This window comes from Anolis sagrei, chromosome 5 (genome assembly GCF_037176765.1).
Source record: "Anolis sagrei isolate rAnoSag1 chromosome 5, rAnoSag1.mat, whole genome shotgun sequence".
In the NCBI taxonomy this organism is placed as follows: Eukaryota; Metazoa; Chordata; class Lepidosauria; order Squamata; family Dactyloidae; genus Anolis; species Anolis sagrei.
Window position 1 is genome coordinate 53,146,097 of NC_090025.1, and position 12,466 is coordinate 53,158,562.

Below are 12,466 nucleotides of genomic sequence, written 5' to 3' on the forward strand. Positions count from 1 at the left end.
ACGGCTTTCACAGTCAGGAAGTTCTTCCTCGTGTTCAGATGGAATCTCCTCTCTTGTAGTTTGAAGCCATTGTTCCGTGTCCTAGTCTCCAAGGAAGCAGAAAACAAGCTTGCTCCCTCCTCCCTGTGACTTCCTCTCACATATTTATACATGGCTATCATATCTTCTCTCAGCCTTCTCTTCTTCAGGCTAAACATGCCCAGCTCCTTAAGCCACTCCTCATAGGACTTGTTTTCCAGACCCTTGATCATTTTAGTCGCCCTCCTCTGGACACATTCCAGCTTGTCAATATCTCTCTTGAATTGTGGTGCCCAGAATTGGACACAATATTCCAGGTGTAGTCTAACCAAAGCAGAATAGAGGGATAGCATGACTTCCCTAGATCTAGATCTAGATACTATGTTCCCTAGATCTAGATACTATGTTCCTATTGATGCAGGCCAAAATCCCATTGGCTTTTTTTGCCGCCACACACACACACATACACATACACATACACACACACACACACACACACACACACACACACACATATATAGGCATATAAGGTAACTGGCCCACCATTTATAGTATTAATATACCTTGTGGCCCAATCAGAAAGCAATGAATTATATTATATGGATTATATGCCATGTAACCTGCAGTGACTTATGAGGGTTTGGTAACTTATGAGGGTTTGGTAAGAAGCGTATAGCAAATGCAATGCAATGAGTGTGAACAAAGTCATAGAATCATAGAATCATTGAGTTGGAAGAGACCTCATGGGCCATGCAGTCCAACCCTCTGCCAAGAAGCAGGAAAATGGCATACAAAGTCATTCCACTAGTGGAATCAGCAACAGATTTATAATTACTTTTAAGTATTTTAAAGGCATGGGGTCACTGTAAGTTGACAAATGACTTAAAGGCAACTAAACACAAAGACTAGTAAAAGCTCTTTAAGAATATTTTTGAAGATTTTATGTAACTTCCAAGCCCCATTAACATATGCAGGATTTTTTGTGGAAATGCTATTAATAAGGAGATTCATAATTAATAAAGCCTTGACCTAGTTGCAATAATCTAGAAAACTAGTACATTCCTTAATGAAAACCAAAGTATTCCATTAAATCGTTATTTTCTTCCCTAAAGTTCTAACTGTGATGGGATACAAAATGGAACTAAGAAGATTTTTAACACAATGAAAAGATGATAGAAACAGAAGCAAATGCATTTAGCCTTGGAATACTATTGGTCCCATTTGATTTAACCATATTATCTGGTAAAGCTGCTTTTAACAGTTCTATTTAACAGCATTCATAAATCAGTATACTCAAACCGCAGTGAGCAAGTGATATTCAGTTCACAACAGCATTTTTGTACAATATCAGCAGAACTCACATGTGGGAACTCTGGATTTTCCCTCTTATAAAATCTCCTTAGAAACAAGAGAACTTCCCTTGCCAGTTCAATATCTATATATTAATCAGTCTGTGGCCAGACTTTTGCCCTGGAGCTACTCTATGGTGATATAATATGCCAAGCATTTTTCATTTCCAAAGATGTGTTTAGCAAATCAAGAGCTTTTGCTCATTTTGACTGATAATCAGATAAAGCTGCACTCTGTGATCTTTAATCTACTGATCATTATTTATTCTTTCATTTCCATTATATATTTGATCTCCTATGAAAGGACCTCCAAGATAATACAATTTGTTACTTTATCAAAAATTTTGTTCTTTACAGATGACTGCCTTGCTCAAAAGTAAATCTTAATTGCCTAATGAGCCAACTAATGACCAACAAATTAATAGACAAGTCATATCCAACTGCAGAATTAGTTATGGAAGTGCTTTGGCACAAAACACCTTCCAACACATAAAATGAATTGTCTAGAGAAATGGTTCCCAACCTTTGGTCCCCTGGTTGTTTTGGACTTCACCTTCCAGAAATCTTAGCCAGTTTACCAGCTGTTAGGAATTGTGGATGCTAAAGTCCAAAACACCTGGAGGACCAAAGATTGGGAACCACTGGTCTAGAGTCCTCAAATGCAATGAATAGAACTGCTTAAAACAAAATCTGGCATGTTGATTAATCCCAAATACAGTATTCCATTCAACCAACTGGTAATTGTAAGTCAAAATATAGGTAAATCCCATTGATTCAATGATTCTGGTAAAGGCTAACAACAGGATTTAGACCAAAGCTTGTTTTGGAAAGCACAGCTAGGATTACTGTTATGTGTTTGAAGCTGGTTATAGATTAGCCATGTGAACCACCAGATTTTTTAACATGGTTTTTCATCAGTAGCTAGAATTGTTTGCTAAAAACACAAATATGTGATGCTGCCTTTTATTCTATAGCAGTGCATTATGAGCCTTCGGAAAATTCAAAGTTTGGATTCTTTTTGAGAAATAGAAAAAATGAAAAAAACTTTCCTTTCAGATAGATTCCAACACAGGCAGTTAATGCTTCATACTAGACTTCATGGTTATAACATTAATTTTCATTTTAAGAGAGTTAAGTATAAAAAACACATATTTCCTCTCTGGGTGCTTCTAGAAAGCATCAAAATGTGGGACAAATAAGTGGGGCAAAGTCCAAATATAGATCTGTCAGTTTCAGTTAATGGTCCCCCACCATCCTGACACCTGTTTGCAGCAGATTTTAGAAATTAGCAAGATGGACAGGGGACATCTGGCAAAAGTTTACTATTAAAAAAACTGACTCTACAAGATGCGCTGTACCTCATATGTACTCATGCGGACATATAATGTACACACAAGCAGATTTTAAAAATTATTTCTCCTCATCCTACTTCAAATTCAAGCTGTTTAATTTCATAAAGATCAGAAGAAAGGAATGGTTGCAGAGGGTTCTTGTAACTGCTTTCCATTTGTGCTTCCATTTAGCCACCAGTGTGTTTGTGGCTCAATTTATTTACAGCCCAGATCTGCTGTTTCGGGTTTTTTAATGTGCACATGTGCTGGAGCAGTCCACACCATCACGTGTTTTCCTTCACTGCAGAGATAAATAGTCATGTGAATACACATATTTTGGGCCAATATCAGGTTTTAATTGCACCCTTTTAACATGTGTTTTTCAGCTGTTAATCCGAATTAGTGCACATTTTCATGAAACATCATTTAGCCACCACCCCTTTTATTCCAGTTTCTTCCACATTTTAGGACATGTGTAGAAGGATCCTCCCTGAGCATCATGTTAGGCTACCATTTTTTTTAAAGGGAAGTGCCAGTTTAGAGGGTTCTGTTTCTCCTCCACTTTCTCAAGAGACAAAGAGGAAGGAAGTGTGCTGGCAGCTGCGCTATGGCTGGATCTACACTGCCATATATTCCAGTTTCAGAATGCAGATTAACTGATTTGAACTGGATTGTATGAGACTACACCATCATATATTCCAGTTCAATGCAATTAATCTGCATTCAGAAACTGGATTTCATGACAGTGTTGATGAGGCCTCAGTTAGCTTTGATAAGCATCTGTTGAACCCAGCCTGAGGAGTTACTGCCTTTAAATTCGAGATAATGGCATTTTGTTCTTTTTGAGGCATTTTATATGTGGCTGAAGGATCAAAAATAGCTTTGGAAATCAAATGACCTTAAGGGGCATGGCCTACAAATGTCATGTGGCCAGCAGGGGTACGAGGAAACTTCCCCTTCCACCCCAAAATCATAAACATACAAGAGTGTTATTTGCAGAATGGTGATCAGAATATGCAGGGAGGAGATTCAGACCATGCATATCTGGCTGCTATGAGCTGACGGGAACTCTCATCATTTTAAATTAATTATCATGAATAAATGTGCCATTGAGACCAACAGCTCTTCCGTGGACTGAATTGTTCTCACCTTTCTCTTGCTCCCATCTGGAAACCTCTCCTGATGCTTAATTCCTGCTGTGAGGTGGGAATCTAGGATCTTGGCCATTGTCTCCATGTTTGAGGGGGCATATAAATACTGAGTTATTTAAAACTTGCTGAAGATCTTTAATAATGAATTGGACTATGAATGTGTGGCTCTACACAACATTAAATTAGGAAACCTGGTCAAATGTTACACATGCTATATATGAAAATACGCATGCCACGACTGCATAGTATGACTCAACCTAGAAGCATCTTATGAGAAATAATTGGTTATCTGTAATTAATCTACTTGTCAAATTACTGAGATTTAAATATTTGGAACTTGATGATTAAATGCTAAAAGAGAAATACAGGCATGTTGTAGGTGTTGAGGCAATGAGAATGTGAACAGGAAGGGTTTGTTTTGTTGCTGAAGTTAGTGCATTATACGTAGCATTGACAAAAAAAACAACCCAAACCTGAAATGTATCTACTTACTTTTCGAAAACAGATGGGTCAAATATGTTTTAAAAATATAGCTATGACAATTAGTACTCATTTCTGGGACTTAGAACTGTAATTAATTACTTTTTAATAGTAACTCTGTATGCTTTGATATAAGTTTCATTTATTTGGAAGGGGAAAGTAGAAGAAGCATGCCAGTATTTTCAGTTTATTAAATACAGAATTTAAATTTACCCCCCCCCCCCCGCATTGATCAACAATTTACAAACCACTATCTTACTCTCAGTATAGGCCTGAAAAAAGAGAATGTGGATACTACCACATTTATCACCATCACATAACAGACGCCAACAAGTATTTTTCATCAGATATAATTTTAAGTCATTCTTATAGAGGTTTTTTTTTAAATGCTAAATTCAAATCTGTTTATTTTTTTCTCAATCATGTGAAATTTTTGCGATGAGGCTAATCAAATAATTAATGCATTTATGCATTTATATCCATAGAATCAATGCACAAATGTATTAAGTATTCAATTAGCCTCATCACAAAAACTACACATGATAGAGAAAAAAATAAACACAGATGTAAATTCAGCATAAAAATTTATGTAAGTATGACCTAAAATTATATCTAATGAAAAATACTTGTTGGGTTGTGTTATGCAAATATGATGTGAAATGTGCAGACTTTACAGCAGTCGTCTGTAATATACCATTCGTTAAATATTTAAAAAGTTGATGTAATGGGGAAAAATTAAGATATATTCAAAATCAGCATAAAAATTGATTTAAACTGCACTACTCTGATTTCTGATGCTTACAAAAAGTTTGATTTTGTTGGCTTGTGTAATTTATGGGATCAGAAATTGTTCTTACCAAATCTCCAATTCAAAGTTTTCTTTGGGGGAGGGGCAGAGTCTGAAAAAAACCCAGCTTCAATTTGCCTCGGGTTGAAAAACGTTCCTTAAGCCAATAATAACTACCTGCTCCAAAATTACTGTCTCTCAGATTGAATGCCTAGTATATATACAAAGCTCAAAACATCTGACAAAAATGCACTTCAAATGAGGGTGGTCATTCAAAAGCTTCTTGGATTTCCACCTTCTATCTCAGCTTCTATGGAAGACGGTAAAGTGGGTTTCTTGTAAAGATATTTTGGCATAATTCTGAATGACAAATGACATACTCCCAGGTGCCAAGATAGACGGGGTGGGGATACAGTCACCCTCAACTTTAGCTCCAACTGGAGCGGCTTTGTTCTCAGTGCCCTGAATAATTAATAACTCCTTTGGCAATCAGTCATGCATTCCTTAATGGCACCTCAGGCATCAAGTGTCCCATTCACCCACTCCCCCCAAGTAACAATAGACTTTACTACACTAGGTGTTCTATGCCAAGCTTGTAACTGACATAATTTAAACTAAACAAGTCAGGAGAAAGAATATTACCCAGACTCAAACTGGAATCTTTTATCAGGTTTGTTTACATAGCATACAGTTGCTATGTAAATTATATCAGTATCAGGGAGATTTGGGAAAGACTTTCTTGATGTAATTTTTTGGCAAGTTGCTTCCCATCTTGCATACCTAAGGATCTTACATGCAAACGTACTGGTGTATAGTTCAAGATGTAAAATGACTTTCTAAATGAAATTGTTAGGTATATCAATATACTGCCCAGCATATAAAGTAATGCTTTCCAATATTCCAAATGTCATTTCCAGAACTACAAAAATGCTGAAATGCAATGAAACCCGGGGAAATATAAATATAAAACCAGTTATTTCAGTTTTTTATTTCTTCGCAATATTACTGCACGCAAATACATTAGTTTTAGTTGGTATATGGTGTTTCCACATTGGTAAAATATATATTTGACTTCAAATTGACACTGTAGTGAACCGCTTTGCTTGGTTTTCTTTTTGTCTGAGCTGTGTCTACTCTGAGTTACCTCCAATGCTTAATCAACATAAAAGTTGTTTCTTTAAAATAGCTTGGTAAATTTAAATAAATTACTTCAGAACTAAACAAAAAGAGCTTCTAAAAGAGGCCTAAAATGTTCCCTTCACTCTGTGTGGCCTTCAATAACAAACACAAGCTTGCACTGTTCTATTTCATTTTTACTTCATTTTTCTTCAAACAATTTCTCTCTACTAATCCACTCAGTCTTTCATCTTGGAGAACATGAGGTTTGTTTCATTACTCATGGCCATTACTGATTCAGATATGTTCCAGTATTTTTTAAATAATAATCAACAGCTTTACCTCCATAGTAGCAGTTCTCAAATTCTTTCCACTTTAAGTCCTTCTTTTAATTTCTTTGTAACTTCTGCTTGTCTCCACAGAGAAATACGCAAAAAATTCAGTGTAATAGGAATTATACATTAACAATTTTACCTGTCTACAACTAATGATCATGAATGTGCCTCTGAATAAGTATAAAGGTACATACAATTAAGGATTGAGAAGGGAGGAAGCATTCTAGAGAAGAAAGCATGGCTACTTTGACATCCATCTTAGATGAAAGAATTCCCTACAATTTTTAGAAACGCTGTTCCGTTATTCATTCTAAATTAACATTCATTCTAAATGTGGTCTTTACTGACCATATTTCTTGAATGATGCAAGATTTCTTTTCTTTCTAAAATTGGGTGATATTTGTGTTATACAGGGAGCCCCTGGTGGCACAGTGGGTTAAACCGCTGAGCTGCTGAACCTGCTGACTGAAAAGTCAGTGGTTCAAATCCGGGGAGTGGGGTGAGATTCTGCTGTTAGCCCCAGCTTCTGTCAACCTAGCAGTTGGAAAACATGCAAATGTGAGTAGATCAATAGGTATCGCTTCTGCGGGAAGGTAATGGTGCACCATGCAGTCATGCCAGCCACATGACCTTGGAGGTGTCTACGGACAATGCTGGCTCTTCGGCTTAGAAATGGAAATGAGTACTACCCCCAGAGTATGACACAACCAGATTTAATGTCAAGGGGAAATCTTTACCTTGTGTTACACATTCCTGTTGCCTCCAGTATTACAGAACAAGACTTGTTCTGAAACTTTTTATTTGACTTTATTACACACAAGCAAGCATACCTCATGTTAAGCCCAATACTCCAGTGATATGATAAGAATATTGCTTGGTAGTTTTAACATTAAAATATTACATGATGTACAATATTTCTAAGTATTTGTTACATTAATATCCATCCCGCTATCATTATACCTTTGAAAGTCGATGAGAAATTAAAACTGATAGTACTTACTGATGTAAGAAGTGTATAATGGATACAGAATCCAGGCTCAGATGGAAGATATTCATCAGAAACAAATCTGATTCTGATCTGGTTCCCTTTGGAAATCTGTTTGCCTGGAACAGCAGAAGAACCACACCACCGTCCTAAAATACTGCCATCACTGGGCTCTTCAACTTCTACAAAGTCATATCTACAGTAAAAGAAAAAATAGTTATCTAGTAAATATGAGTAGAGAAACAAATTATTCAACAAGGAATGAGTTCATTCCAAACTAAGGGCCCTTCTACACATGCTGTAAAATACGGAAGTAACCAGGTTAAAAGGGGTGGTAATGAGTAAACAACATTTAGCCAAAGTGTGAGAGGAATCATAAGGAACCGAGTTAATAACTGAAAAGCACATGTTAAAAATGTGTGCTTAAAATATATGCAAACATCTAGATGTGTACTTATACTTGCAACAAATTATTTTAGTTCAGTAACTTCTGAAAGCTATATGAAGTTAGAGATAATTGAAATGTGTATTTATCATAAGCTTAAAAAACAAATATATTTTAATTATTATTTATTATTTATTTGCCCTTCTCACCCCAGAGGGGACTCAGGGTGGAGCACAACTTATGCACTGCAAGCATTCCATGCTGGAACATAAGGTAATAAAAAATATGCATAACACTAAAATCAGAATATATCTACTTTAAAATCAATTGTTTAAAACCATCTCAAACACTATGCTGGCTCTGGTCTGCGAAGTACGTTTTGTCTTGAATTATCTTTATAGACAAAGCACACAATGGCCTGAATTCTAACTTTCATGAATGTGAATCAGTTCACATTCATGATACACAGTTTTACCCTCTCTCTTCAGAGTGTAGTTCCCTGTACCCTTACAAAATCTCCACAAAATCTCAAGTACACTTAAGAATTATTTGAAGCATGATTTGTTTGTGCACAATCTGCAAATTAAAGGATACATTATAGATATCACACCTTTACATAGAAGAACAGAGGCCTGATTTAGGATCAAAACTTGAGAGTTTCAATTTTCAGTAAAAATTAAACAAAAATGAACATACAGATTTGAAATTAATGCTTTACTAAAACATTGTCTACAGGAATGTATGCAATGACTAAATATTATATGAGTTTGAGCAAGTCTAGGATATAAAACACAAATAAGTAAAAAGAAAATACATTGTCAGGCCAATTATAAACAATAAGCCAAACTGGCCTATGGATGATGCCTCTTCAGCTTTCTTGTATTAAATTTCTTCTCACATTTTTTCATAACATGTTGGCAAATGAAACATTACTAGCATCAATCTTTTTTTAAAAAATCTGACTACTAATTTTTTCATTCATTATACGTCTTCTTTTCAAAGGAGCATGTCAAGATCAAACAGATGCGTGATCTATACAATTTCAAGGAAACAGAAAGGTGATATGACATAACACCTGACATATGAAGTGAAATGAACTATCACCGACAACCAGAACAGCAGTTGTCCCCAGGTGATCATTTCAGAAACTTTTTAATCCCTGTAATACAGCTACAAGTATTATATTTCACTGTCCAACTCAGTATTTAAAGGATTTACTAAACTTGTTTTATTGGCCAATCAAATGGAGGTTTCTCACAGCAACATGATACAGTACACATACAACTAAGTGGCTTATAATGACTACTTCTCTTCTCAGACATCCTTTGGGACATACAGAAGATTTATTTCCTTTCATGTTCTTTACAAACAAGTCTGTTTTTTTGTAGACACAATGCCTGCTCTGGTTTTGACTTAAAGCCTAAGTGGAGATTACATCTATTCTGTCAAAGGTGCCTTCCTAAATGCATCCAATACATCAAGTGAAAACAATGAAGGCATGTAGAATGGAGGCATAAATAGCTGCTTTCCCATTCTTTTATTTTCTTACCCTGATAAATCCATTATTATCATTTCCTCACCACTAGCGTAGATGTTGGCAACTTGTGACTGTCGGATGTTAATGAACCAAATCCCATTACCCTACCCAGAATGGAGAACTGAAGTCCACTAACTTGTAGAAGTCCACAAGTCATCCAGTCTACTGATAAAATACATTGTTGAATTATTCTGTTTTAATGATCTAAGTGCACAACTTAAAGTGGATTTCAGGTGTCTTATAACTGTGAAACATGATGAAACCATGGCGTAGAATATTTTGCTACTAGTAAATGGTTCACAACAATAGGTGTATTCCAATCTGGCCATGCCTTCTTTCACCTCCATTCAACAAAAGCTCATTTTCTATGCTTCACACTAGAATCTGCCCACAAAAAGATCTCTAGATTTTTATCACACTTTCTGAATAGAACTCTAGGAAACACGATTTACAATTTTCTTCCATTGTTATAATTGTATGGAAAATAACATAACTGAAGCTATAATTATACTATAAACATATCCCACCTTGAGGTGAGGCTGGGTAGTTTCTCTTTTTCATCAATCCATAAGCTGCTCTTTTGCCATATCCACACTTGAAAAAGCTACTTTTCTAGCCCCAGTCAGCATAGGTAATTAAACGAGTTAAAAAGCAACATTTCCAAGCTCACCGCCCATACTAATACTTCTGATTAGCACTTTATTGACTCTCTTACTGCTAAGCAAAAATGTAGAAGCCAGCATGTTTTTTAAAAAATATCTATGCCTGATAAAGCCTAATTTTTTGAAAGAGTGATATATTTTGCACTTTTGGTTGCCCTGATAAATGCATCTCCATTAGATATTGTTTATAGACATACTTAGGACTTAATCATATTGAGATTCCTTAAGCCAGGGGCATCAGTGGGGCAACAGGGCAAATTTGGTAGGCAACAGGGAAAAATAGTTGCTCCGAACCCAGCATTGCCTTCTTCCCCATCCCACAGAGGAAAACGTTGCTGCCCAGCTTCGCTCTGAGCTTTCTCTGGCTTACTGAATGAAAATACAGGAAGTATCCCTTGCTTTCAGGGCTCCATTCTAGAACATTTCCAGGATGAAGCCAGAACAGAGCATCCCTATGATTGATTCAGACGCTTGGTAAGTTAATACTCATGACAAAAAAAATCATACCTCTTAAAAACATGAAAGAGTAGCAGCTGGATTAGTGGTATATTACCATCCATTTATAACTTTTTAGAAAAAGTTATTCTCTCTTTTGAAAAGAAGTATAACTATTTTGCATTATTTTCAAGATTATTTATTACATTTTATTGTGGAATCTCCAAAGAAGGGCCTGCAAGATCCTAAATGCACATGCGAAAACTTGAATCCTTATTTCTTTACTCTTTTATTTAATTTATATCCTGCTTTTCTGATCACTAACTGTGACAATCCCCAAATCATAACACAGACTAAGTATTTTTTTCTCCTCTTCTTGCCAGTTATTGTCTTTTACAGACAAAAAATACTCAACATCAACCATGTTGTTTGGACAAACTTCAGACACACTGAATGACTGACTAAATCCACATGTATACCAAGTGAAAAATAACTTTTGATAACATACTGAAAATGTCAGCAAGTTATCAAAATAATACAGTATACGAGTAAGATTGATTTCACTGGCTACTTCAGAAAAAATGCACTGGGATTTTTTCTCTGCATCTACATGTATTTGATAGCCTGCCAAATGGGATCAGATGTGCATCAAAACATTCCTTGTGCCACACATGTTGAAATCTGAGATGCTATGAAAAGTCATGGAACAAGTGAAATTGCTTAGGATGCCGCAGTATTTTCATCATCTACATACTGCCCATTAAATTACATCATAAAATGTTGATACAATTGGGAATAGATATAGCCAAAAATATAGCAATCAAAATACTAGGAATGGTCAATTAACATTAACTGGTAAATTATTTGTTGTTTGTTATATAATAGTCACTTATAACTTCTACAGAGTTGAAATTTTTCATAGGAATCAATTATAATAAAACAAGACCAAGATCTAATGGATTTCCCTCCAAAAGTGCATATTCGCATGACTGTATATCCCTGCAGTCAAGGAAAACACATGACTTTGTTCCTATATGCTTGTGTGGACTGTATCAGTGCCTGTGCGTGTTTTAAATTCTTGAAACAGCAGATGAGGGCTGTAAACAAATGGAGCTATGGACACACAAATGACTAAATGGAAGCACAATTAGAAAGCAATTACAATGAGAACCCTCTGCTAACATTCCTTTGTTCTGATGTTTATGAAATTAAACAGAGCTTGAATTTACGGGAGAGTTAGGACAGAGAATAAGAAATCTGCTTGTGTGCCCGTTTAGATATCTTGACTCGGAGAGAAAATTGACTCGGAGAGTCAATTTTAAAAAAGGAAACTTCCATTGGATGACTTCCATCCATCTTGCAGATTTCTAAAGTCTGCTACAAAGGAAGGTGTCAGGACACTGGGGGAGCATTGACTAAGACTGACAGCTCCATGTTTGGACTTGTCAGCTACCACATTTTTTGCCCCACTTATTTGTCCCACATTTTGATGCTGTCTGGAAGCACCATTTGAAAGAAAGCTATTTCTTCAAGGCATTTAGTTTATCAATAATCCCTTAGTATTTTTCCATCTTTAAAAGACCCATCCAAAAAACAAACAAACAAATTACAAGCCAGTAAAAGTGTTTTACTAAGGCATGTGTTTTTTATTGCCTCTGGTTATTTTTCCCTGCTTTTGATGTGGATCATATTGTCATTTGCTAAATCCAAGCTTACTTTGGCTTGCAAACTTAATGCACTTAGCATTGTTTCCACCCCTGTGGTTACTACACTCAAGGAATTTCTAAATTAAATCAATGGGTGTAAAACACATAATACCAACAATAATAGTACAAGAAAATTTGTGTATGTTTGTGACATCCACAATTCAGTCACATCATACCACCAAATTTGCA

General features: G+C 35.8%; 1 protein-coding gene across 1 annotated transcript in view; it reads right to left on the minus strand.

Annotated features, from left to right (window-relative positions):
• PDGFC (platelet derived growth factor C) overlaps nucleotides 1-12,466 on the minus strand; it is a 119,360-nt gene that overhangs the window by 25,474 nt on the left and 81,420 nt on the right. Inside the window, exon 3 of the mRNA XM_060778792.2 lies at nucleotides 7,568-7,748. Coding sequence (XP_060634775.1) covers nucleotides 7,568-7,748 — 181 coding nt within the window. The remainder of the gene's footprint in view (nucleotides 1-7,567; nucleotides 7,749-12,466) is intronic.